The sequence below is a fragment of the Panthera onca genome, chromosome X (genome assembly GCF_046562875.1).
Source record: "Panthera onca isolate mPanOnc1 chromosome X, mPanOnc1 haplotype 2, whole genome shotgun sequence".
In the NCBI taxonomy this organism is placed as follows: Eukaryota; Metazoa; Chordata; class Mammalia; order Carnivora; family Felidae; genus Panthera; species Panthera onca.
Genome location: NC_138357.1, coordinates 82,688,328 through 82,713,103, shown reverse-complemented (window position 1 = coordinate 82,713,103; position 24,776 = coordinate 82,688,328). Strand labels below are relative to the sequence as shown.

The window sequence follows — 24,776 nt, the reverse complement described above, 5'->3', positions numbered from 1 at the left end:
TGTCAACAGTGAATACAATTAAAAAATTTAGGGACAGAGGTGGCTGCTTTTATATATCCTATTTAATATTCACAACCACCTCATTTTATAAATGAGAAAGTCGAAGTTTGAGAGGTCTGCAAATCAAAACCCATGCTTGTTCCACTATGTACTTTAGGTCCTTCCTTTAGCAATCACCTAACATAGAATGCCTCAGAGTTACCGGGTCAGTAAGTAAAGGTAAGAGATTTTTTAAAACACTTTAAAAATCCTCATCGAATTTTGGATAATTTTGATAAGCCTCTAACTCTTCCTCCAGGGCTGTTTGCATAAACATATGCATGTTTCTTCTAAGTTATCAAGTGAACAAGTGATCTGATCTCATTGGGCAGTTTCCCAAGTCACTGTAGTGTGATAAATGAGAGATGTGGGAGGGAAATTTCAAAACGTACTTTTTGCTAAAGGTGTATTGTTGAAACGTTGTCAATATGAAAGGAAAACTCAAGTTTGTGCAAAGGGCACATTTTGAATCCTTTATGAAACAAGCACTGAAGGGGCGCCTGGGTGGCTTGGTTGGTTGCGCTACTGACTTCGGCTCAGGTCATGATCTCAGTTCGTGGTTTGAGCCCCGTATCGGGCTTGTGCTGACGGCTCAGAGCCTGGAGCCTGCTTCAGATTCTGTGTCTCCCCCTCTGTCTCTGCCCCTCCCCTGCTCACACTCTGTGTCTGTCTCTCAATAATAAATAAATGTTAAAAAAATTAAAAAGAAACAAGCACTGGATATAACCTCATGAAAGATATATAAGAAAAGAGTACATACTAATCCTGATAATAGATGAAAACTTACTGCAAATGTATTTGCATTATTTATCATACAGTATATCTGAGAGTTGTATGGCTTGGAGTTTTTCCCATGAGCTTGGGAGTCAGACAGACCTGGGTTTGGGTACAGGTTTCACCATTTCCTAGCTATGTTACCATGGAAAATTCTTTAATCTCTCTAATCCATAAATTTTCTCTGTAAAGTGGAGATAGTAATAGACTTAGTTTATAGGATTTTTTTGTGAACTAAAAATACCACAGGTAAAGGCCTAGATAACACAACAAGTACTAAGAAAGTCATAGTGACTGTTACAATTATGGCTCATTGAGAAGGGTGGAGAAGAGGTACAGCTCAAAATTTCCTGGGGCTATAAATCAAGAGGTAATACACGGCTTGGTTAATTTGTTCAGTCAGCATAATCTATAGGACTAAATTTTTTAAATCTGCTAAATTACACTGGATAAATGAAGAACCAGTTTAAGCCAGGTGATTGCAATGACTATGAAAGCATTTTAATAAGATAACATATTCATTTTATAACACAGCCTTTATTTTCTGTTTCAAAACAAAATTTCCAAGAAACAAAACAAAATACTTACAATGGCTGGGTACAAATGAAATAAAAATCACAGTTTCAACGAACCAAAATCAGACAACTGCTTAAAGGCAGATCACTTGGTTTACCAAAAACAACCCCCCCAAAAAGCAAAACAAAACAAAAAGTTAATGTCAAGAAGGATTAAAATTAAAATTAAGTTTAACAACATACTATATAATGCTACATTCCCCAGTTAAGAAAGGAGAGTTCACATATACAACTAAATGTTAAGTGTAGAGAAGTGGCTGAAATCCTGCATACTTCATAGTAAATTATGCATGAAAGTTTATTAATTGCATAAACTTCCTGAGTGGCTCCCATGCTGCACTAGGTCTACATGCTTAATATTCATATCAAACAAATTACAGCTTTAAGTGATTGAGCATGACAGACCTTGAACAACTGCACTTTCTGATCAGTCACTATTTTCTGCTGAGGGTACGTTCTGGACCACAAACCTCAATCTGAAATCTTAATTTATAGTGAAAAGAAATGTAACTTAAAAAAAAACCTGGAAGGATGACAAGCACGCATTTAGGGGTTTATTTTACACTGGCACATTTTTTTCTCAAAAGCCCAGTTTCTCTCTTCCCTTCTTGCTTGACTTTTAGCCTTTTTGAGGTGGTTTTTAACTAAAAGAAAACCTTTCATAATGGAAGCTGTTAGTTTGTACACTCCTCCAACTATCTCAGTTGAAAATAACTTGAGTGTAACCTAGCCACTACCCCAGGCCCCTGCCTATCTTGGCTATCAGGGACCCTGACCAATGTTTGTGTTCATCCTTCACATACAAAGACTATTTCCATGGTGATCTGAAAGCATTTGGCTCCATAAAAATGTCATAGTAATTTCAAAGGATTTTACCAAGTTTGAGTGTTACAATTTTGCCAATTGGATTGGATTAAAAAAAAATCTGAATCCCAGAAATTACATTTATCAAATCAATGGCCTTTTCTACAACCCACCCCCTTTTCTGGTTCATCTTCAAAGTGTGGAGGGGGGGGGGATAAAAAAAAGTCTACAATAAACAACAGAATGAAAAAATGAACAACCTATTCTTTAAAAAAATGGCCTGCACACCACCTCAAATCTCAAGTTTTTCTGAACCAAACAGAAGATTAAATAACTGAATCCCAAACTGATGCCAAATATACTTCAGGAATGTATACAGCCTGAAATACAGCATTTGCTAAGATTAAATATGCTGTAGTGTTACACACCGTAAACATGTGAAACAAGGAACATGTGGCTTACAAACATTAGCTGAGTTTCTGGAAAAACAAAAAATGCATCATTCAGAAAAGACCACAAAGAAAGTCAATGCCTCCAATAAACTTTAGAGATCAGATAAACAGTTACCACCAACTACAATTCAACTAAAAGCATACAGCCATTTTAACAAAATGCCACTGCAAATACCTAGCAATATGCTAATATGCTGAATGACAGGCCACTGCTGTAGGATTTATCAACTATTTCACTGCGGTAGTTAAAGCAATTTCAACCCATAGCCCTTTAGGCACACAAGACAAGAAATGCATCTTTAATAAAAGATGCTAAGTTACAGGCACTGGACTGTCTAATTTAGTACTTTCTTACTATTTATTTTACAATGGACTCCTACAACTAAGTCCTACATTGCCACCAGCTGGGTGTACTTCTCTGCTCTCCATCCCCAAATCCCCAAAGCTTATTCTGCAGAGGCACATGGCTCTCGTCACTTAAACACAGATTGGTGGCAGAGTGATGGTCCCACTCATCTCAAACTCATGGTTAGCACTGGGACAAGGAGGCAGGCCAGATTTGGAACCTGAAAGAATACTGAGAATCAAGGCAAAAAAGCAAGTTTCACAGGCAGTGTTTACTTGTACACCCCCAAACAGCACTGAAAACGAGGTAGATAAACAAAAGTAATTGGACTGTAATTAAATCTGGAGTTCTAAAATGATACATCCCATCATACTGCACATAACACACCACACTCAATCCAAAAATCACAGCAGAAAAGTGCCTTTTAAGCTTTCACAGATAATTTTGCTGTCAAACCATTAGAATTCATGCTTGATATAAAATTGGCAAGAAAAGGATGAAAAACAAAATGGATATTTGTTATATTACAGCAAATTACCTTAAATAGAGATTCAAGACTGCTACAAATATACATAGGGTTATTTTCATTAGATTTACACCAATACTGGTTTCATATTCTTATGATGTTAACACCCAACTTCACAAACATAGCAGCATGTATTTCATGATGAAATGCTCACATTGCCACATATGGAGATACAGTACTATTCATCAGACTTGTACTTGGAGAAGTAAACATGGTGGTTGGACATACAGACTATCCCCCAAATAAACTTTACAAGCAGGATTGTTCAGTACGACCTTTTTCTCTTCTACAAAAAGGAAAATGAAAAGGATAGGTTTGTGTGGTTTTTTGGAAATGGGTAGAAGGCCCTTGTTATATAGCAGGCATTTTGTTAAGTAAGAAGGGAATTTCTGAGCTTTACCTCAAGAGTTAATTATTTCTGGGGAGGAAAATTACCTCAGCAAGGATGAAAACAGCACTATTATATGAGTTAGCAAAATTATGAAATAATGCAAAAACCCCTAGGTAAAAAACTAGCCAATATTTACAGCCAAAGTGACTATCATCTGAATCAAACATTTAAGTAATGGGGAAAAAAACCCACAGTGGTGTGAATAACACTGTTTTCTTCATTTCCTCACAAACTCACTTTTTTCTGTATTTTTAAACTGATACATGTTACGTATACATAATGTATACATAACATATGTTAACCCAACTACTGCAGTCAGCATGGAGACAGCAGTACACTATTCACCATCTTCAAACTTTAGAAGACTACTTTTCTTTCCAGCAAAAAATCTGAAAAGATTCTAAGTATTACAAGGCACTGCAAAAGTCTGCAGGCAAATGAATGATGAATTATACATAAAACAGAGGTGGTGGCAAAATGTGGGACATCTGATGCAGAGCAGCCATTAATAAATGTAACTGTGCATGTCATCCATGGAGGTTTTTTCATCCTGGGGTACACTGTTTAAAAGGATTACAACTGTTGAAGAAGAGATCTTAAGACCTGCAGGATTTTCACTTTATAGGTTGTAAGTCTCAATGTGATTACACAAGCCAACTCTTATAATGAAACACGAGCAGTTTTAAAGAATTATGGATTTTAGGTGCATTGTTTTTGTACACATGGAAAACACTGCAATGCAAGCATTTGCATTACACTAATGTCCTAAAATCACTGCAACTTGCAAACCAATACTGTAGAAGAAATCTGAAGAATCTGTACATAAGATTTAGAAAGACTCACCCAAACCAGAGTATGTTTTCATTTATGAAAAGAAACTGTGGCTCTTATCAACAGCAATTCTGAAAATGCTGCTTTAGACACCCCAAATGATAGTGACAGAACCTTCATGATGGTTAGTGTGATCCTCAGGTAAGCAATATCAGACACATTTTTTGAAAAGGGTACCGAATATCACAAAGTAGACTATGCAAAAAACAAACAAACAAGCAAACAAAACAGGAAACTACACCTATTAAGTTTTCCTTACCTGCCAAGCTCATGGGGTAAAAATTTTAGAGGAACTTGGAGGAAAATCTTTTAACAGAAATGTTGGGTGATAATTTGGAATGTTTACCAGTAGACAGAACTCATTATCAGGTAAATGTGTACTAGAAATGACCTTGAAATTTTCAGAGTGGAAAGTAAGTATTTTAAATGTGTATATGTAGTAGTTGATAAATACCATTTAAAAATTCTGTTTGGGTTTCACAGACTGAGCATTAGGTAACTCTGTGACCAGCCTTTTAAGATTATTATAGTTAACCTTCCTGAAATCCAAAAGTGTCTATTTTGACATTGCCTCACCTCCTCCTAAAACTGGATAAAACCCAGTAAAGTGCAACTTGACAGTGATCTCTCTCAGATTCTAAAGAGGCTGCCATATCATCTAAGATCTAAAATCATCTAGGATGCTATATATACTAATAAGAAATTATAACAACTAAAAAAAAATGGTAATCAAAAAAAAATCTAAGGGCAACTTAAATAGTGTCCTTCGAGGGTCTACTATCTCACTGCAGTACAGTGTATACCCCACATCTTAGAACCCTGTAAAGCCAGTGTTTCATGTGTAAGTCTCAAAACGTACAACCTGCTGTGTCAAGTACATTTTACTTCAGAAGAATGGATTAATAGAGGTGTAACTTGAATTCTCTTTGTTAGGAATACAAAGATTCCCCCCAAATGAGATTCGTATCAGCTGCAATATATCCCTTGCAAAAGAATGCAAGCCAAATCAATGCCTCTCAGATGCTCAAAAACAATGTAGTGTGCACATGAGAAACAAGGAGATAGCTACTTTGAATTACTATTGAAATCCTAAAGTAGCTATAGTATCTGCAGAATCAAGGAACTGTTACAGTTCTGTTTTTTCCTTTCTCTCCGCCTCACTTAAAACAAGGCTTTACTCCTACTGCTGTGACGACGGGAAGAAAATCACATTAAAAAGGGCTCATGGTCTATACTGGTTGACAAAGTTATTCTAATTTTATATACCAAAACATTTCCTGCAGCAAGTTACCCTGCCTTCTGTGAAAGGTAAACCTAAGATAAACATGTGAAGAATCCCATAAGACTCCGGCTGTTGGAGGGTCTCACTTCGTCCACGTTTGGGGAGTTTCAATTTAAATAGTTTTTATACATTTTAAAGTATCATCCAGCTGCAGATAGCAGCAGTAAAAAATGGGGGCTTCTCAGCAATTCATGGAAAGTGTCCTGGAAATGTTAATGCTCAAGCTGAGCTTATTAAAGCATTCTGAACGGTATTTTTAAAAAATCAAGTATCAAAGAGGATAGGATTTGAAGTGAAAAAACATTTCTGTGTGCAGTGCTCTATGTACAAACTGCACAGTTCTATAGAATGATGAGCTATATAAAATACCACAATGAAACAAACAAAAAAAAAATACAGTGGAAGGTAAACTCAAACGAGGGAAAATATGGCAGAACCCAAGAAGAAGAATGTTTAGTATCTTAGGTATCCTGAAAATAATTCTGAAAAAATTCTCCCTTTTCTTCATCATCTACTCTGATTCATTTGGGACCAGGCGGGATGGCAGATGGATTCTGCACTGATGAAGCTGGAAATGCCTGTAAATTCATTCCCGGCTGGAATGGTCCCCCAGATTGAGTCGGAATTACTACAGACTGTTGTGGTGTTCCTGAAATTCCTACCCATTGTACTGGGTATCCTGGCCCCCCCACAGCATTATACTGACAGACATGGGGCATTCCATATGATGATAATGTCCCAGGAAATGAAGGGAGTGAGAGTCCTTGTGGCAAGGAGGTTGGGACAGCTCCACGGATTTGGGACAGAGAAGAAATCCATGTTGATGTGTAGCCCATAGTAGATGGAGTATTCTAACGAAAACAAAAATAAAAACAAAAGATCAGTTTATTTGGTAGATGCTTTTACCCATCTGTATTCTTTCCTATTCTTTTTGGTTTACTACTCCCATTATTACTATGAGCGGCTACCATTTTTGGAGCACCTTTCTGTGTGCCAAGCATAGTTGCATACCTTATTTCATTTCCTCTTCATTACTGACCTGCAAGGTAGGCATTTTCAGATATGGAAACCGAAGCTAAAAATTGGTAACACCAAATATCACTAAGTAACTTAATAGTGAGGTGAGGATTAACTCCAGTGAATAGAGGTAGCACTCTGTTCAATATTTAGTGTCGTCTCCTTTCTTTATGCTAGCACTACTCTTTATAATTTTACTTCTTTCTGCCAGCCCCATGAATTCTCTCATGTAGCACCACAGACCATAGCCCACCTTACTACAGAATTCTTTGGAGACAGAGGAGCATGATTATGTGTGGCCCAGGAGAAAGAACCTGGCACACAGAGTAGATGCTCAATAAATGTCACCTCCCTACCCACTCCTACTCATTGCGTTAAAGTCTAACATTTCTGTTGCATTTTGGGAAGTTTTTGGCAGTATTCTGAAAATATATTCCTGCCTGCCCTTATCATGTCCTACTACGATTATGTATGTGTATAGAGATTACTGAAATCTTATACACATGGTAATAATAAGTCTAATGGAAGTAAATAATTCTCACTTAAAGGAGAGTTTGGTATCAGTCGCTAATGCTAAGTTCTTCTAAATCGAAAAGTCAAGCCTAAACCCTTTTAAATAAACTTTCAAACTAAAGTTGGAATAAAGGCTTTGCCTGACTCAAGAATGAATGACCGTATCTCCTGAGGTAAAAAGACATTTATTTAAAGTTCAGTAATCCCTTCTTCATATCAGTGTTTTTGTTCTGTTAAAGTAAAATTAAATGTAATACTTCTGAGTCAAAAGAGCACATAAATTCTACTCCTGATATCATTATTATAATATATGTTAACTTGGATTTAAATTATATAAATATATAAAAATATATATAAATATATAAATATTTAAAACACAAAAGAGCGCATATAGTATGACTTCATTTTTATAAAGTCATTTCCATGTATCCATATACAGACATAGAAAGAAATCTGAAATGGTGTTTATTTAAAGTTAGTGACAATTATTTCTAGGTATTGGGATTTGAAGGTGGTATTTTAGAATTCATACTTTTCTGCATTGATTAAATTCTATAATGAACATTATTTTACAAACAGTAGTGTGATTTTTATTTTTAAAAAGACCAGTGGAGAGGACCTAACCTTCTCTTGCATATTTCAAAGGCATCTGAGATTCAAATGACCTATGGTCTTTCCTTTACCAAAACACAATGCCTACTCATGTTCTGCATCTTGGTGATTGGTAGGCTGGAATGATAGCCAGTAATGCCAGCCAGAAACCTAGTCTTGATACCTTCCCTCTGCCATACATCCATTCCATCACTAAATCTCATCCATTTTATCTCTTAAACATTTCCTGGAATCTGTTCATTTTTCTTCATCTCAATTTCTCTTTAACTGTACTACTGTGACTAACTCTTAATTGGTCTATCAATTTCTACCCTTACCTCCAATAATCTTTTCTTCTTGCTTCAAGTCAGAGTGATCTTTTCAAAAAGCAAATCTGATGTGAACCCTAGGGCTTCAATGGCTATCCATCTTTCTTAAAGACAAAGGTCTTTATCATCACCACTTTTAAGACCCTCCCAACCTCCTTAGATTCACTGTGCACCAATTCCTGTCTGCTCTCTTCACTTCAGCAAAATTGGCCTACTTTCAGTGGCCTCATGATCCCTTTACCAATACAGAGCTTTAGCATATGCTGTTCTTTCCACTTGGAATCAGATTACCTCCCTTTTTTCACCTAGTTAACACCTACTCATCCTTCAGATCTCTGTTCAATCATCACCTTCTCAGGGAAGCTTTCCTTGAGTTCCCTTAACTAGACCAACTCTCTTATTATATGATATCCTATATTATATAAGTCTGTTCATGTCTAACTGTCCCACTAGAGTGTAAGTTCCATGAGATAGGGCACATACTTGTTTTTGCTCATCAAACCCAGTGCCTAGTAGAGGGCTTGGCACAAAGTAAAGGGCCTGACATAATTGTGACAAAATTTTCTAATAAGGCCACAGACCAGTAACAAGCAAGAACATTAGATAATGAGATGTGCTTTCCACACAAACATGTAATCAACTGAACTTAAAATACAAAAATAGTTATTTAGGCATCTTAGAGGTATTACCTCATTTAATTTTCACAGTGATGTTTTAAGGCAGGTAGGTATTATCTCTGTTTTGAAGACATGAAAACTGAGGCACAGATGACTTGCCTACAGTCATATAACTAGTAAGTGACTGAGCTGACACTGGAACCCAATTCTGTCTGCTTAGAGACCTCTACCACTCTTGTTCATACTGCCATTTTCTACTCACTCTCCCTCCAAAAATCCTCCATTATACTGCAATAAACCACCCTCCTACTAGTCAACAAAAGCCTCCATTCACACAGTACTCAGAGGCTCTCTCACTGGCAGCACAAATGCATTTATGCCTTGAAGTTTGCCTCTAAAGGCTTCCAATTTTTACAATGGTGATACTATCCGTATATAAATTGGTGCCAGGAGTAAGATAAGTACACAGAGTCCCCACGCAGAAATACTGCTTACTAGTTTGGGAAATGTAGGCTTTTGAAATTTTTATTCAACATTAACACTAAATGTATTTTCAGACTTTCTTTACCAAATTATATGCAATGACTACAAACACATACATACAGGTACACAAACACAACACACACACACACACACACATATACACACATATACATCTTGCAATTATGAGGGTTCAGATTCTAAGCCGTGATTCACATTTTGATAGATTTACTCATTTTGAAAAAGTGATACTTTAAAAGTTCAAACAGAGAAGTAAAATGTAAAATAAGGCTCAAATTCCACCATCCAGTATATTGTTAACGGCTTCTCCTAGTTCTGTGTATATATATAAATATCTAATGCACATAATTTTAAACAAATACTGTATATACTGTTCTATAAGCCTGCCTTCTTCCCACTCCAGAATGCATTGTGGACATCCTTCTATATCTCAACTGCATGTACATCTGCCTAAGGCCATATGCAATTAACTAGGAATCTCATCCATAAACTTAAGATGCCTTTTATAATATTCTAGCTTAAAGAGCTTTTTTTTTAATATATGAAATTTATTGTCAAATTGGTTTCCATACAACATCCAGTGCTCATCCCAAAAGGTGCCCTCCTCAATACCCATCACCCACCCTGCCCTCCCTCCCACCACCCATCAACCCTCAGTTTGTTCTCAGTTTTTAACAGTCTCTTATGCTTTGGCTCTCTCCCACTCTAACCTCTTTTTTTTTTTTTCCTTCCCCTCCCCCATGGGTTTCTGTTAAGTTTCTCAGGATCCACATAAGAGTGAAACCATATGGTATCTGTCTTTCTCTGTATGGCTTATTTCACTTAGCATCACACTCTCCAGTTCCATCCACGTGGCTACAAAGGGCCATATTTCATTCTTTCTCATTGCAACGTAGTACTCCATTGTGTATATAAACCACAATTTCTTTATCCATTCATCAGTTGATGGACATTTAGGCTCTTTCCATAATTTGGCTATTGTTGAGAGTGCTGCTATAAACATTGGGGTACAAGTGCCCCTATGCATCAGTACTCCTGTATCCCTTGGATAAATTCCTAGCAGTGCTATTGCTGGGTCATAGGGTAGGTCTATTTTTAATTTTCTGAGGAACCTCCACACTGCTTTCCAAAGCGGCTGCACCAATTTGCATTCCCACCAACAGTGCAAGAGGGTTCCCGTTTCTCCACATCCTCTCCAGCATCTATAGTCTCCTGATTTGTTCATTTTGGCCACTCTGACTGGCGTGAGGTGATATCTGAGTGTGGTTTTGATTTGTATTTCCCTGATAAGGAGCGATGTTGAACACCTTTTCATGTGCCTGTTGGCCATCTGGATGTCTTCTTTAGAGAAGTGTCTATTCATGTTTTCTGCCCATTTCTTCACTGGGTTATTTGTTTTTCGGGTGTGGAGTTTGGTGAGCTCTTTATACATTTTGGATACTAGCCCTTTGTCTGATATGTCATTTGCAAATATCTTTTCCCATTCCGTTGGTTGCCTTTTAGTTTTGTTGGTTGTTTCCTTTGCTGTGCAGAAGCTTTTTATCTTCATAAGGTCCCAGTAGTTCATTTTTGCTTTTAATTCCCTTGCCTTTGGGGATGTGTCGAGTAAGAGATTGCTACGGCTGAGGTCAGAGAGGTCTTTTCCTGCTTTCTCCTCTAAGGTTTTTTTTTTTTTTTTTTTTAATTTATTTTTTAATATTTGAAATTTACTGTCAAATTGGTTTCCATACAACACCCAGTGCTCATCCCAAAAGGTGCCCTCCTCAATACCCATCACCCACCCTGCCCTCCCTCCCACTCCCCATCAACCCTCAGTTTGTTCTCAGTTTTTAACAGTCTCTTATGCTTTGGCTCTCTCCCACTCTAACCTCTTTTTTTTTTTTTTCTTCCCCTCCCCCATGAGTTTCTGTTACGTTTCTGAGGATCCACATAAGAGTGAAACCATATGGTATCTGTCTTTCTCTGTATGGCTTATTTCACTTAGCATCACACTCTCCAGTTCCATCCACGTTGCTACAAAAGGCCATATTTCATTTTTTCTCATTGCCACGTAGTATTCCATTGTGTATATAAACCACAATTTCTTTATCCATTCATCAGTTGATGGACATTTAGGCTCTTTCCATAATTTGGCTATTGTTGAGAGTGCTGCTATAAACATTGGGGTACAAGTGCCCCTATGCATCAGTACTCCTGTATCCCTTGGATAAATTCCTAGCAGTGCTATTGCTGGGTCATAGGGTAGGTCTATTTTTAATTTTCTGAGGAACCTCCACACTGCTTTCCAGAGCGGCTGCACCAATTTGCATTCCCACCAAAAGTGCAAGAGGGTTCCCGTTTCTCCACATCCTCTTCAGCATCTATAGTCTCCTGATTTGTTCATTTTGGCCACTCTGACTGGTGTGAGGTGATATCTGAGTGTGGTTTTGATTTGTATTTCCCTGATAAGGAGCGACGTTGAACATCTTTTCATGTGCCTGTTGGCCATCCGGATGTCTTCTTTAGAGAAGTGTCTATTCATGTTTTCTGCCCATTTCTTCACTGGGTTATTTGTTTTTCGGGTGTGGAGTTTGGTGAGCTCTTTATACATTTTGGATACTAGCCCTTTGTCTGATATGTCATTTGCAAATATCTTTTCCCATTCCGTTGGTTGCCTTTTCGTTTTGTTGGTTGTTTCCTTTGCTGTGCAGAAGCTTTTTATCTTCATAAGGTCCCAGTAATTCACTTTTGCTTTTAATTCCCTTGCCTTTGGGGATGTGCCGAGTAAGAGATTGCTACGGCTGAGGACAGAGAGGTCTTTTCCTGCTTTCTCCTCTAACGTTTTGATGGTTTCCTGTCTCACATTCAGGTCCTTTATCCATTTTGAGTTTATTTTTGTGAATGGTGTGAGAAAGTGGTCTAGTTTCAACCTTCTGCACGTTGCTGTCCAGGTCTCCCAGCACCATTTGTTAAAGAGACTGTCTTTTTTCCATTGGATGTTCTTTCCTGCTTTGTCAAAGATTAGTTGGCCATACGTCTGTGGGTCTAGTTCTGGGGTTTCTATTCTATTCCATTGGTCTATGTGTCTGTTCTTGTGCCAATACCATGCTGTCTTGATGATGACAGCTTTGTAGAAGAGGCTGAAGTCTGGTATTGTGATGCCTACTGCTTTGGTCTTCTTCTTCAAAATTACTTTGGCTATTCGGGGCCTTTTGTGGTTCCATATGAATTTTAGGATTGCTTGTTCTAGTTTCGAGAAGAATGCTGATGCAATTTTGATTGGGATTGCATTGAATGTGTAGATAGCTTTGGGTAGTATTGACATTTTGACAATATTTATTCTTCCAATCCATGAGCAGGGAATGTCTTTCCATTTCTTTATATCTTCTTCAATTACCTGCATAAGCTTTCTATAGTTTTCAGCATACAGATCTTTTACATCTTTGGTTAGATTTATTCCTAGGTATTTTATGCTTCTTGGTGCAATTGTGAATGGGATCAGTTTCTTCATTTGTCTTTCTGTTGCTTCATTGTTAGTGTATAAGAATGCAACTGATTTCTGTACATTGATTTTGTATCCTGCAACTTTGCTGAATTCATGTATCAGTTCTAGCAGACTTTTGGTGGAGTCTACTGGATTTTCCATGTATAATATCATGTCATCTGCAAAAAGCGAAAGCTTCACTTCATCTTTGCCAATTTTGATGCCTTTGATTTCCTTTTGTTGTCTGATTGCTGATGTTAAACTTCCAGCACTATGTTAAACAACAGCGGTGAGAGTGGGCATCCCTGTCGTGTTCCTGATCTCAGGGAAAAAGCTCTCAGTTTTTCCCCTTTGAGGATGACGTTAGCTGTGGGCTTTTCATAAATGGCTTTGATGATCTTTAAGTATGTTCCTTCTATCCCGACTTTCTCAAGGGTTTTTATTAAGAAAGGGTGCTGGATTTTGTCAAAGGCCTTTTCTGCATCGAATGACAGGATCATATGGTTCTTCTCTTTTTTTTTGTTAATGTGATATATCACGTTGATCGATTTGCAAATGTTGAACCAGCCCTGCATCCCAGGAATGAATCCCACTTGATCATGGTGAATAATTCTTTTTATATGCTGTTGAATTCGATTTGCTAGTATCTTATTGAGAATTTTTGCATCCATATTCATCAGGGATATTGGCCTGTAGTTCTCTTTTTTTACTGGGTCTCTGTCTGGTTTAGGAATCAAAGTAATACTGGCTTCATAGAATGAGTCTGGAAGTTTTCCTTCCCTTTCTATTTCTTGGAATAGCTTGAGAAGGATAGGTATTATCTCTGCTTTAAACGTCTGGTAGAACTCCCCTGGGAAGCCATCTGGTCCGGGACTCTTATTTGTTGGGAGATTTTTGATAACAGATTCAATTTCTTCTCTGGTTATGGGTCTGTTCAAGCTTTCTGTTTCCTCCTGAGTGAGTTTTGGAAGAGTGTGGGTGTTTAGGAATTTGTCCATTTCTTCCAGGTTGTCCAATTTGTTGGCATATAATTTTTCATAGTATTCCCTGATAATTGTTTGTATCTCTGAGGGATTGGTTGTAATAATCTCATTTTCATTCATGATTTTATCGATTTGGGTCATCTCCCTTTTCTTTTTGAGAAGCCTGGCTAGAGGTTTGTCAATTTTGTTTATTTTTTCAAAAAACCAACTCTTGGTTTCGTTGATCTGCTCTACAGTTTTTTTAGATTCTATATTGTTTATTTCTGCTCTGATCTTTATTATTTCTCTTCTTCTGCTGGGTTTAGGCTGCCTTTGCTATTCTGCTTCTATTTCCTTTAGGTGTGCTGTTAGATTTTGTATTTGGGATTTTTCTTGTTTCTTGAGATAGGCCTGGATTGCAATGTATTTTCCTCTCAGGACTGCCTTCGCTGCGTCCCAAAGCGTTTGGATTGTTGTCTTTTCATTTTCGTTTGTTTCCATGTATTTTTTAATTTCTTCTCTAATTGCCTGGTTGACCCACTCATTCGTTAGTAGGGTGTTCTTTAACCTCCATGCTTTTGGAGGTTTTCCAGACTGTTTCTTGTGGTTGATTTCAAGCTTCATAGCATTGTGGTCTGAAAGTATGCATGGTATAATTTCAATTCTTGTAAACTTATGAAGGGCTGTTTTGTGATCCAGTATATGATCTATCTTGGAGAATGTTCCATGTGCACTCGAGAAGAAAGTATATTCTGTTGCTTTGGGATGCAGAGTTCTAAATATATCTGTCAAGTCCATCTGATCCAATGTATCATTCAGGGCCCTTGTGTCTTTATTGACCGTGTGTCTTTATTGACCGTGTGTCTAGATGATCTATCCATTTCTGTAAGTGGGGTGTTAAAGTCCCCTGCAATTACCACATTCTTATCAATAAGGTTGCTTATGTTTATGAGTAATTGTTTTATATATTTGGGGGCTCCGGTATTCGGCGCATAGACATTTATAATTGTTAGCTCTTCCTGATGGATAGACCCTGTAATTATTATATAATGCCCTTCTTCATCTCTTGTTACAGCCTTTAATTTAAAGTCTAGTTTGTCTGATAGAAGTATGGCTACTCCAGCTTTCTTTTGGCTTCCAGGAGCATGATAAATAGTTCTCCATCCCCTCACTCTCAATCTAAAGGTGTCCTCAGATCTAAAATGAGTCTCTTGTAGACAGCAAATAGATGGGTCTTGTTTTTTGATCCATTCTGATACCCTATGTCTTTTGGTTGGCGCATTTAATCCATTTACATTCAGTGTTATTATAGAAAGATACGGGTTTAGAGTCATTTTGATGTCTGTATGTTTTATGCTTGTAGTGATGTCTCTGGTACTTTGTCTCACAGGATCCCCCTTAGGATCTCTTGTAGGGCTGGTTTAGTGGTGACAAATTCCTTCAGTTTTTGTTTGTTTGGGAAGACCTTTATCTCTTCTTCTATTCTAAATGACAGACTTGCTGGATAAAGGATTCTCGGCTGCATATTTTTTCTGTTTAGCACACTGAAGATATTGTGCCAAGCCTTTCTGGCCTGCCAAGTTTCAAAAGAGAGATCAGTCACGAGTCTTATAGGTCTCCCTTTATATGTGAGGGCACGTTTATCCCTTGCTGCTTTCAGAATTTTCTCTTTATCCTTGTATTTTGCCAGTTTCACTATGATATGTCGTGTAGAAGATCGATTCAAGTTACGTCTGAAGGGAGTTCTCTGTGCCTCTTGGATTTCAATGCCTTTTTCCTTCCCCAGTTCAGGGAAGTTCTCAGCTTTAATTTCTTCAAGTATCCCTTCAGCACCTTTCCCTCTCTCTTCCTCCTCTGGGATACCAATTATGCGTATATTATTTCTTTTTAGTGTATCACTTAGTTCTCTAATTTTCCCCTCATACTCCTGGATTTTTTTATCTCTCTTTTTCTCAGCTTCCTCTTTTTCCATAATTTTATCTTCTAGTTCACCTATTCTCTCCTCTGCCTCTTCAATCTGAGCCGTGGTCGTTTCCATTTTATTTTGCATCTCGTTAAAAGCGCTTTTCAGCTCCTCGTGACTGTTTCTTAGTCCCTTGATCTTTGTAGCAAGAGATTCTCTGCTGTCCTCTATACTGTTTTCAAGCCCAGCGATTAATTTTATGACTATTATTCTAAATTCACTTTCTGTTATATTATTTAAATCCTTTTTGATCAGTTCATTAGCTGTTGTTATTTCCTGGAGATTCTTCTGAGGGGAATTCTTCCGTTTGGTCATTTTGGATAGTCCCTGGAGTGGTGAGGACCTGCAGGGCACTTCCCCTGTGCTGTGGTGTATAACTGGAGTTGGTTGGCGGGGCCGCAGTCAGACCTGATGTCTGCCCCCAGCCCACTGCTGGGGCCACAGTCAGACTGGTGTGTGCCTTCTCTTCCCCTATCCTAGGGGCGGGATTCCCTGTGGTTTGGCGTGGCCTGTCTGGGCTACTTGCACACTGCCAGGCTTGTGGTGCTGGGGATCTGGCGTATTAGCTGGGGTGGGTAGGCAAGGTGCATGGGGGCAGGAAGGGCAGGCTTAGCTCGCTTCTCCTTAGATGATCCACTTCAGGAGGGGCCCTGTGGCAGCGAGGGAGTCAGATCCGCTGCCGGAGGTTTGGCTCCGCAGGAGCACAGAGTTGGGTGTTTTCGCAGAGCGAGCAAGTTCCCTGGCAGGAACTGGTTCCCTTTGGGATTTTGGCTGGGGGATGGGCGGGGGAGATGGCGCTGGCGAGCGCCTTTGTTCCCCACCAAACTGAGCTCTGTCGTCCGTCCGGGGGCTCAGCAGCTCTCCCTCCCTTGTCCTCCAGCCTTCCCGCTTTCTGAGCAGAGCTGTTAACTTATGACCTCCCAGACGCTAAGTCACGCTTGCTGTCGGAACACAGTCCGTCAGGCCCCTCCGCTTTTGCCAGCCAGACTCCGGGGCTCTGCTTGGCCGGCGAGCTGCCCCTCTGCCCCGGCTCCCTCCCGCCAGTTCGTGGAGCGTGCACCGCCTCGCCGCCCTTCCTACCCTCTTCCTAGGGCCTCTCGTCTGCGCTTGGCTCCGGAGACTCTGTTCTGCTAATCCTCTGGCGTTTTTCTGGGTTATTTAGGCAGGTGTAGGTGGAATCTAAGTGATCAGCAGGACACGCGGTGAGCCCAGCGTCCTCCTACGCCGCCATCTTCCTAGCTTAAAGAGCTTTAAAATTATTTTTTCAAACTGAACAAATAAGATCACTTAATAGTTCTGAGAATATTGATATACAACATATGATAGCTTTCCCTCAAAACTCAAACTCTTCTTGCACCACAGGACTGAATTCACCCTCATTCCAGATGCTTTCTTTTTTGATACTTGATGGTTATATTTTTAGGTATAAGAGTCTAAAGCATGGGTCAGCAAGCTATAGCCTACCACTTCTTTTTGTAAATCAAGTTTTATTGGAACATAGCCCTGTGCATTCATTTATATTTTATCTATGGTTGCTTTTGCCCGATGACAGAGTTGACTAGTTGCAACCACATGGCGTGAAAGTACTTACTAACTGGCTCCTTCCCAGAAAAAAATGTGCTGACCCCTGGTCTAAAAGATAATTTTCTTAAAGACAAAATGAATCTAGACAAGGATAAAAGTCGCTATGTTGTCAAGTCACACCATTCTCTAATAGTGACTTTAACAATAGACCTAAGGAAATCAATTTTTATGATTTTAGTTCTTAGAAATAAAGAGGAACGTGCAAAAACCACTTACTTCATATACTTTGTTCCAGTTTTCTGTCTCTAGTTTGTGTTGACTCTGTTTGAGTTGGTTTAAACTTGGCTTAATAAGAGAACTTCCAACTGTTTCCTTTGTCCAGTCATCCACCAGTTTATGTAAGTCATCTGTGAACATGCCTTTTTTACTAGCTGGAGATTGCTGGCATGATGCTACATTACTCTCCACACAGAGTGGATCTAGAAGAAATAACAGGAAAATCATAAAAAATAATTAAAACTGATAAATACTTTTCTTTGAGTAATAATGCAGTTGGTAGAACCTCACATATGGGCTACAGATAAGGTAACCAGATATTCAAGTTTATCTGGGACAGTCCTGGAGTAATTATTAACAGTATGTATGCCTTTCACTCTCGAAAGTTTCCTCTTGTTGGATGGGAAATTATATGGTCACCTTGGTATAAAGTCAAATAAGCTACAAGTTATAAGTCAAATATAAAAACATTAGTATCAATTATAATCTTTACATCAGTTTTCCTCGGATAGATACTTAAAAGAGATAAAAAATAAACATGGAGGAGAGAGACTTGAAGATGGCGGCGTAGGAGGTTGCTGGGCTCACTGTGTCCTACTGATCACTTAGATTCCACCCACATCTGCCTAAATAACCCAGAAAACCACCAGAAGACTAGCAGAACAGATTCTCTGGAGCTAAGTGTAGACAAGAGGCCCATGGAAGAGGACGGGTCTGCCTCCCTCCCGGCGCTGCAGGGCCCCTGCCGTAGCGGACCACCAAAGGCAAAGCAAGCTGAGCCTGCCACTCCTGCCCCTGTGCACCTTGTGGATCCACCCTGGCTAATACACCAGATCCCATCGAAGCAGCACCACAAGCCTGGCAGTGTGCCAGTAGCCCAGACAGGGGCCACACCACTCCACAGGGAGTCCTGCCCCTGGGAGAGGGGAAGATAAGCTACACATCAGCCTGACTGTGGCCCCAGCAGTGGGCTGGGGGCAGACATCAGGTCTGACTGCGGCCCCGCCCACCAACACAAGTTACTTCAGACAGCACAGGGGAAGAGCCCTGCAGTTCCCTGCCACTCCAGGGACTATCCAAACTGACAAAACGGAAGAATTCTCCTCAGAAGAAACTCCAGAAAGTAGTGAAAGCTAACGAATTGATCAAAAACAATTTAAGCAATATAACAGAGCATGAATTTAAAATAACAGTCATAAAATTAATCGCTGGGCTTGACAAAACTATAGAGGACAGCAGAGAATCTATTGCTACAGAGATCAAGGGACTAAGAAACATTCATGAGGAGCTAAAAAATGCTATAAATGAGGTGCAAAATAAAATGGAGGCTAACACAGCCCAGATTGAAGAGGCAGAGAAGAGAATAGGTGAATTAGAAGATAAAGTTATGGAAAAAGAGGAAGCTGAGAAAAAGAGATTAAAAAAATCCAGGAGTATAAAGGGAGAACTAGAGAACTAAGTGATGCGATGAAATGTAATAATATCCGTATAATAGGGATTCCAGAGGAGGAAGAGAGAATGGGGCTGAAGGGGTACTTGAACAAATCATAGCTAAGAACTTCCCTGAACTGGGGATGGAAAAAGGCATTGAAATCCAAGAGGCACAGAGAACTCCCTTCAGATGAAACTTGAATCAATTTTCTGCATGACATATCATAGCGAAACTGGCAAAATACAAGGATAAAGAGAGAATTCTGAAAGCAGCTAAGGATAAACATGCTCTAACATATAAAGGGAGACCAATAAGACTAGTGAAGGATCTATCTACTGAATACTTGGCAGGCCAGAAAGGAATGGCAGGAAATCTTCAATGTGACGAACAGAAAAAATATGCAGCTGAGAATCCTTTACTGGGCATGTCTGTCATTTAGAATAGAAGGAGAGATAAAGGTCTTTCCAAACAAACACAAACTGAAGGAATTCATCACCACTAAACCAGCACTACAAGAGATCCTAAGGGGGATTCTGTGAGTGAAATGTTGCAAGGACCACAAAGTACCAGAGACATCACTACAAGCATGAAACCTACAGACATCACAGTGACTCTAAACCCGTATCTTTCAATACTAACACTGAATGTAAATGGACTAAATGTGACAACCAAAAGACACAGGGTATCAGAATTGATAAAAAACAAACAAACAAACAGGACACATCTATTTGCTGTCTACAAGAGACTCATTTTAGACCGGAGGACACCTTCAGATTGAAAGTGAGGGGATGGAGAATTATCTATCATGCTACTGGAAGTCAAAAGAAAGCTGGAGTAGCCACACTTATATCAGACAAACCAGATTTTAAATTGAAGGCTGTGACAAGAGATGAAGAAGGGCATTATATCATAATTACAGGGTCTATGCATCAGGAAGAGCTAACAATTACAAATGTCTATGAGCCGAATATGGGAGGCCCCAAATATATAAAACAATTAATCACAAACATAAGCAACCTTATTGATAAAACTGTAGTTATTGCAGGGGACTTTAATACTCCACTTACAACAATGGATGGATCATCTAGACACAGGATCAATAAAGAAAAAAGGGCCCTGAATGATACATTGGATCAGATGGACGTGACACATATATTTAGAACTCTGTATCCCAAAGCAACAGAATATACTTTCTTCTCAAGTGCACATGGAACATTCTTCAAGATAGGTCACATACTGGGTCACAAACCAGCCCTTCATAAGTATACAAGAATTGAGATCATACCATGCATACGTTCAGACCACAATGCCATGAAGCTTGAAATCAACCACAGGAAAAAGTCTGGAAAACCTCCAAAAACATGGAGGTTAAAGAACACCCTACTAAAGAATGAATGGATCAACCAGGCAATTCGAGAAGAAATTAAAGAATTATGGAAATAAATGAAAATGAAATACAATAATCCACACGTTTTGGGATGCAGCGAAGGCAGTCCTGAGAGGAAAATACATTGCAATCCAGGCCTATCTCAAGAAACAAGAAAAATCCCAAATACAAAAGCTAACAGCACACCTAAAGGAAATAGAAGCAGAACAGCAAAGACACCCCAAACCCAGCAGAAGAAGACAAATAATAAAGATCAGAGCAGAAATAAACAATGTAGAATATAAAAACAACTGTAGAGCAGATCAACGAAACCAAGAGTTGGTTTTTTGAAAAAATAAACACAATTGATAAACCTCTAGCCAGGCTTCTCAAAAAGAAAAGAGAGATGGCCCAAATAGATAAAATCGTGAATGAAAATGGAATTATTACAATCAATCCGTCAGAAATACAAGCAATTATCAGGGAATACTATGAAAAATTATATGCCAACAAACTGGACAACCTGAAAGAAATGAACAAATTCCTAAACACCCACACACTTCCAAAACTCAAACAGGAAGAAATAGAAAGCTTGAACAGATACATAACCAGCGAAGAAATTGAATCAGTTATCAACAATCTCCCAACAAATAAGAGTCCAGGACCAGATGGCTTCCCAGGGGAATTCTACCAGACATTTAAAGGAGAGGTAATACCTTTCCTTCTCAAGCTATTCCAAAAAATAGAAAGGGAAGGAAAACTTCCAGACTTATTCTATGAAGCCAGTATTCCTTTGATTCCTAAACCAGACAGAGACCCAGTAAAAAAAGAGAACTACAGGCCAATATCCCTGAGGAATATGGATGCAAAAATTCTCAATATGATGCTATCAAATCGAATTCAACAGCATATAAAAAGAATTATTCACCATGATCAAGTGGGATTCATTCCTGGGATGCAGGGCTGATTCCACATTCGCAAATCAATCAATGTGATACATCACGTTAATAAAAGAAAAGATAAGAACCATATGATCCTGTCAATCAATGCAGAAAAAGCATTTGACAAAATTCAGCATCCTTTCTTTTTTTTTTTTTTTTTTTTAATTTTTTTTTTTTTTCAACGTTTTTTATTTATTTTTGGGACAGAGAGAGACATAGCATGAACCGGGGAGGGGCAGAGAGAGAGGGAGACACAGAATCAGAAACAGGCTCCAGGCTCTGAGCCATCAGCCCAGAGCCTGACGCGGGGCTCGAACTCATGGACCGTGAGATCGTGACCTGGCTGAAGTCGGACGCTTAACCGACTGCGCCACCCAGGCGCCCCTCAGCATCCTTTCTTAATAAAAACCCTTGAGAAAGTTGGGATAGAAGGAACATACTTAAAGATCATAAAAGCCATTTATGAAAAGCCCACAGCTAATATCAGCCTCAATGTGGTAAATGAGAGCTTTCTCTCTGAGATCAGGAACACGAAAGGGATGTCCATTCTCACCACTGTTGTTTAACATAGTGTTGTATGTTCTAGCATCAGCAATCAGACAACAAAAGGAAATCGAAGGCATCAAAATTGGCAAAGATGAAATCAAGCTTTCACTTTTTGCAGATGACATGATATTATACATGGAAAATCCGATAGACTCCACCAAAAGTCTGCTAGAACTGATACATGAATTCACCAAAGTCGCAGGATACAAAATCAACGTACAGAAATCAGTTGCATTCTTATACACTAATAATGAAGCAACAGGAAGACAAATAAAGAAACTGATCGCATTCACAATTGCACCAAGAAGCACAAAATACCTAACAATAAACCTAACCAAAGATGCAAAAGATCTGTATGTTGAAAACTAGAGAAAGCTTATGAAGGAAATTGAAGAAGATATAAAGAAAAGGAAAAACATTCCGTGCTCATGGATTGGAAGAATAAATATTGTTAAAATGTCAATACTACTCAAAGCTATGTACACATTCAATGCAATCCCAATCAAAACTGCACCAGCATTCTTCTCGAAGCTAGAACAAGCAATCCTAAAATTTGTATGGAACTACAAAAGGCCCTGAATAGCCAAAGTAATCTTGAAGAGGACCAAAGCAGGAGGCATCACAATACCAGACTTTAGCCTCTACTACAAAGCTGTTATCATCAAGACAGCATGGTATTGGCACAAAAACAGACACATAGACCAATGGAATAGAATAGAAACCCCAGAACTAGACCCACAGACGTATGGCCAACTAATCTTTGACAAAGCAGGAAAGAGTATCCAATGGAAAAAAGACAGTCTCTTTAACAAATGGTGCTGGGAGAACTGGGTAGCCACATGTAGAAGGATGAAACTGACCACTTTCTTACACCATTCACAAAAATAAACTCAAAATGGATAAAGGACCTGAATGTGAGACAGGAAACCATCAAAACCCTAGAGGAGAAAGCAGGAAAAGACCTCTCTGACCTCAGCCGTAGCAATCTCTTACTCAACACATCCCCAAAGACAAGGGAATTAAAAGCAAAAGTGAATTACTGGGACCTTATGAAGATAAAAAGCTTCTGCACAGCAAAGGAAACAACCAACAAAACTAAAAGGCAACCAACGGAATGGGAAAAGATATTTGCAAATGACGTATCAGACAAAGGGCTAGTATCCAAAATCTATAAAGAGCTCACCAAACTCCACACCCGAAAAACAAATAACCCAGTGAAGAAATGGGCAGAAAACATGAATAGACACTTCTCTAAAGAAGACATCCGGATGGCCAACAGGCACATGAAAAGATGCTCAACGTCACTCCTCATCAGGGAAATACAAATCAAAACCACACTCAGATATCACCTCACACCAGTCAGAGTGGCCAAAATGAACAAATCAGGAGACTACAGATGCTGGAGAATGTGGAGAAACGGGAACCCTCTTGCACTGTTGGTGGGAATGCAAACTGGTGCAGCCACTCTGGAAAACAGTGTGGAGGTTCCTCAGAAAATTAAAAGTAGACCTACCCTATGACCCAGCAATAGCACTGCTAGGAATTTACCCAAGGGATACAGGAGTACTGATGCATAGGGGCACTTGTACCCCAATGTTTATAGCAGCACTCTCAACAATAGCCAAATTATGGAAAGAGCCTAAATGTCCATCAACTGATGAATGGATAAAGAAATTGTGGTTTATATACACAATGGAGTACTACGTGGCAATGAGAAAGAATGAAATATGGCCCTTTGTAGCCACGTGGATGGAACTGGAGAGTGTGATGCTAAGTGAAATAAGCCATACAGAGAAAGACAGATACCATATGGTTTCACTCTTATGTGGATCCTGAGAAACTTAAGAGAAACCCATGGGGGAGGGGAAGAAAAAAAAAAAAAGAGGTTAGAGTGGGAGAGAGCCAAAGCATAAGAGACTGTTAAAAACTGAGAACAAACTGAGGGTTGATGGGTGGTGGGAGGGAGGGGAGGGTGGGTGATGGGTATTGAGGAGGGCACCTTTTGGGATGAGCACTGGGTGTTGTATGGAAACCAATTTGACAATAAATTTCATATTTAAAAAAAAACATAGAATGTTAAAAGGGAAAATGACTTTAGAAGCCTAATCCAAACCACTTGTTTTATAATGCGCAAATGAAGCCCAGGCAAAGTACAGTGATTTGCAATTTACAACCAGCTGAATCAGGCCTGGAACACTTTAAGCATAGACAAGTATGCTCTCTGTTGTCAATATAGCATACTGACTTTCAACAAGCATCAGAAAACTAGAATCTCATTTAATTTTTTTTACCAATATTTTTGTTTGTTAATGATAAACAAATGGCAGAAACAAGAATGCAAATGGTATGTGAGCCTCATCAATTCTGGAGCATAAGAGGTCCAAATAAATGAAACAAATCAATTACAGATATCTGTGTCAGCGACAAGCTTCCTAATATGAACATCACACTATGTCTTTAAATTATTTAGTACTATTGTACACATTTGCTAAATCATTTTCATAGGAAAAATTCATGAAGTACCAATTCCTGTGATTTACAAGCCAAAACTTACAGAGTGGGTTTAAAATGAATTTTAGGAAATAGAAGTGTGAAATTTAGGCACAATAACATGTTCAGGGATTTTATTAAATAAGCATATGAAAATTTCTTGTACATTTGCTATAGTACTTTAATCATGAAAAAATATGGAAATGGCAGAAGATAATGCAAGAA

General features: G+C 38.8%; 1 protein-coding gene across 2 annotated transcripts in view; it reads right to left on the bottom strand.

Moving 5' to 3' along the window:
• Nucleotides 1-1,330: 1,330 nt before the first annotated feature.
• WNK3 (WNK lysine deficient protein kinase 3) overlaps nt 1,331-24,776 on the bottom strand; it is a 185,130-nt gene continuing 161,684 nt past the window's right edge. For both annotated transcript variants that reach the window (XM_081794294.1, XM_081794293.1), the window contains exons 22-23: nt 17,777-17,979; nt 1,331-6,871 (exon numbers count right to left, since the gene is read on the bottom strand). In XM_081794294.1, the coding sequence (XP_081650420.1) occupies nt 6,542-6,871; nt 17,777-17,979 (533 nt within the window). In that variant the 3' untranslated portion in view covers nt 1,331-6,541. The remainder of the gene's footprint in view (nt 6,872-17,776; nt 17,980-24,776) is intronic.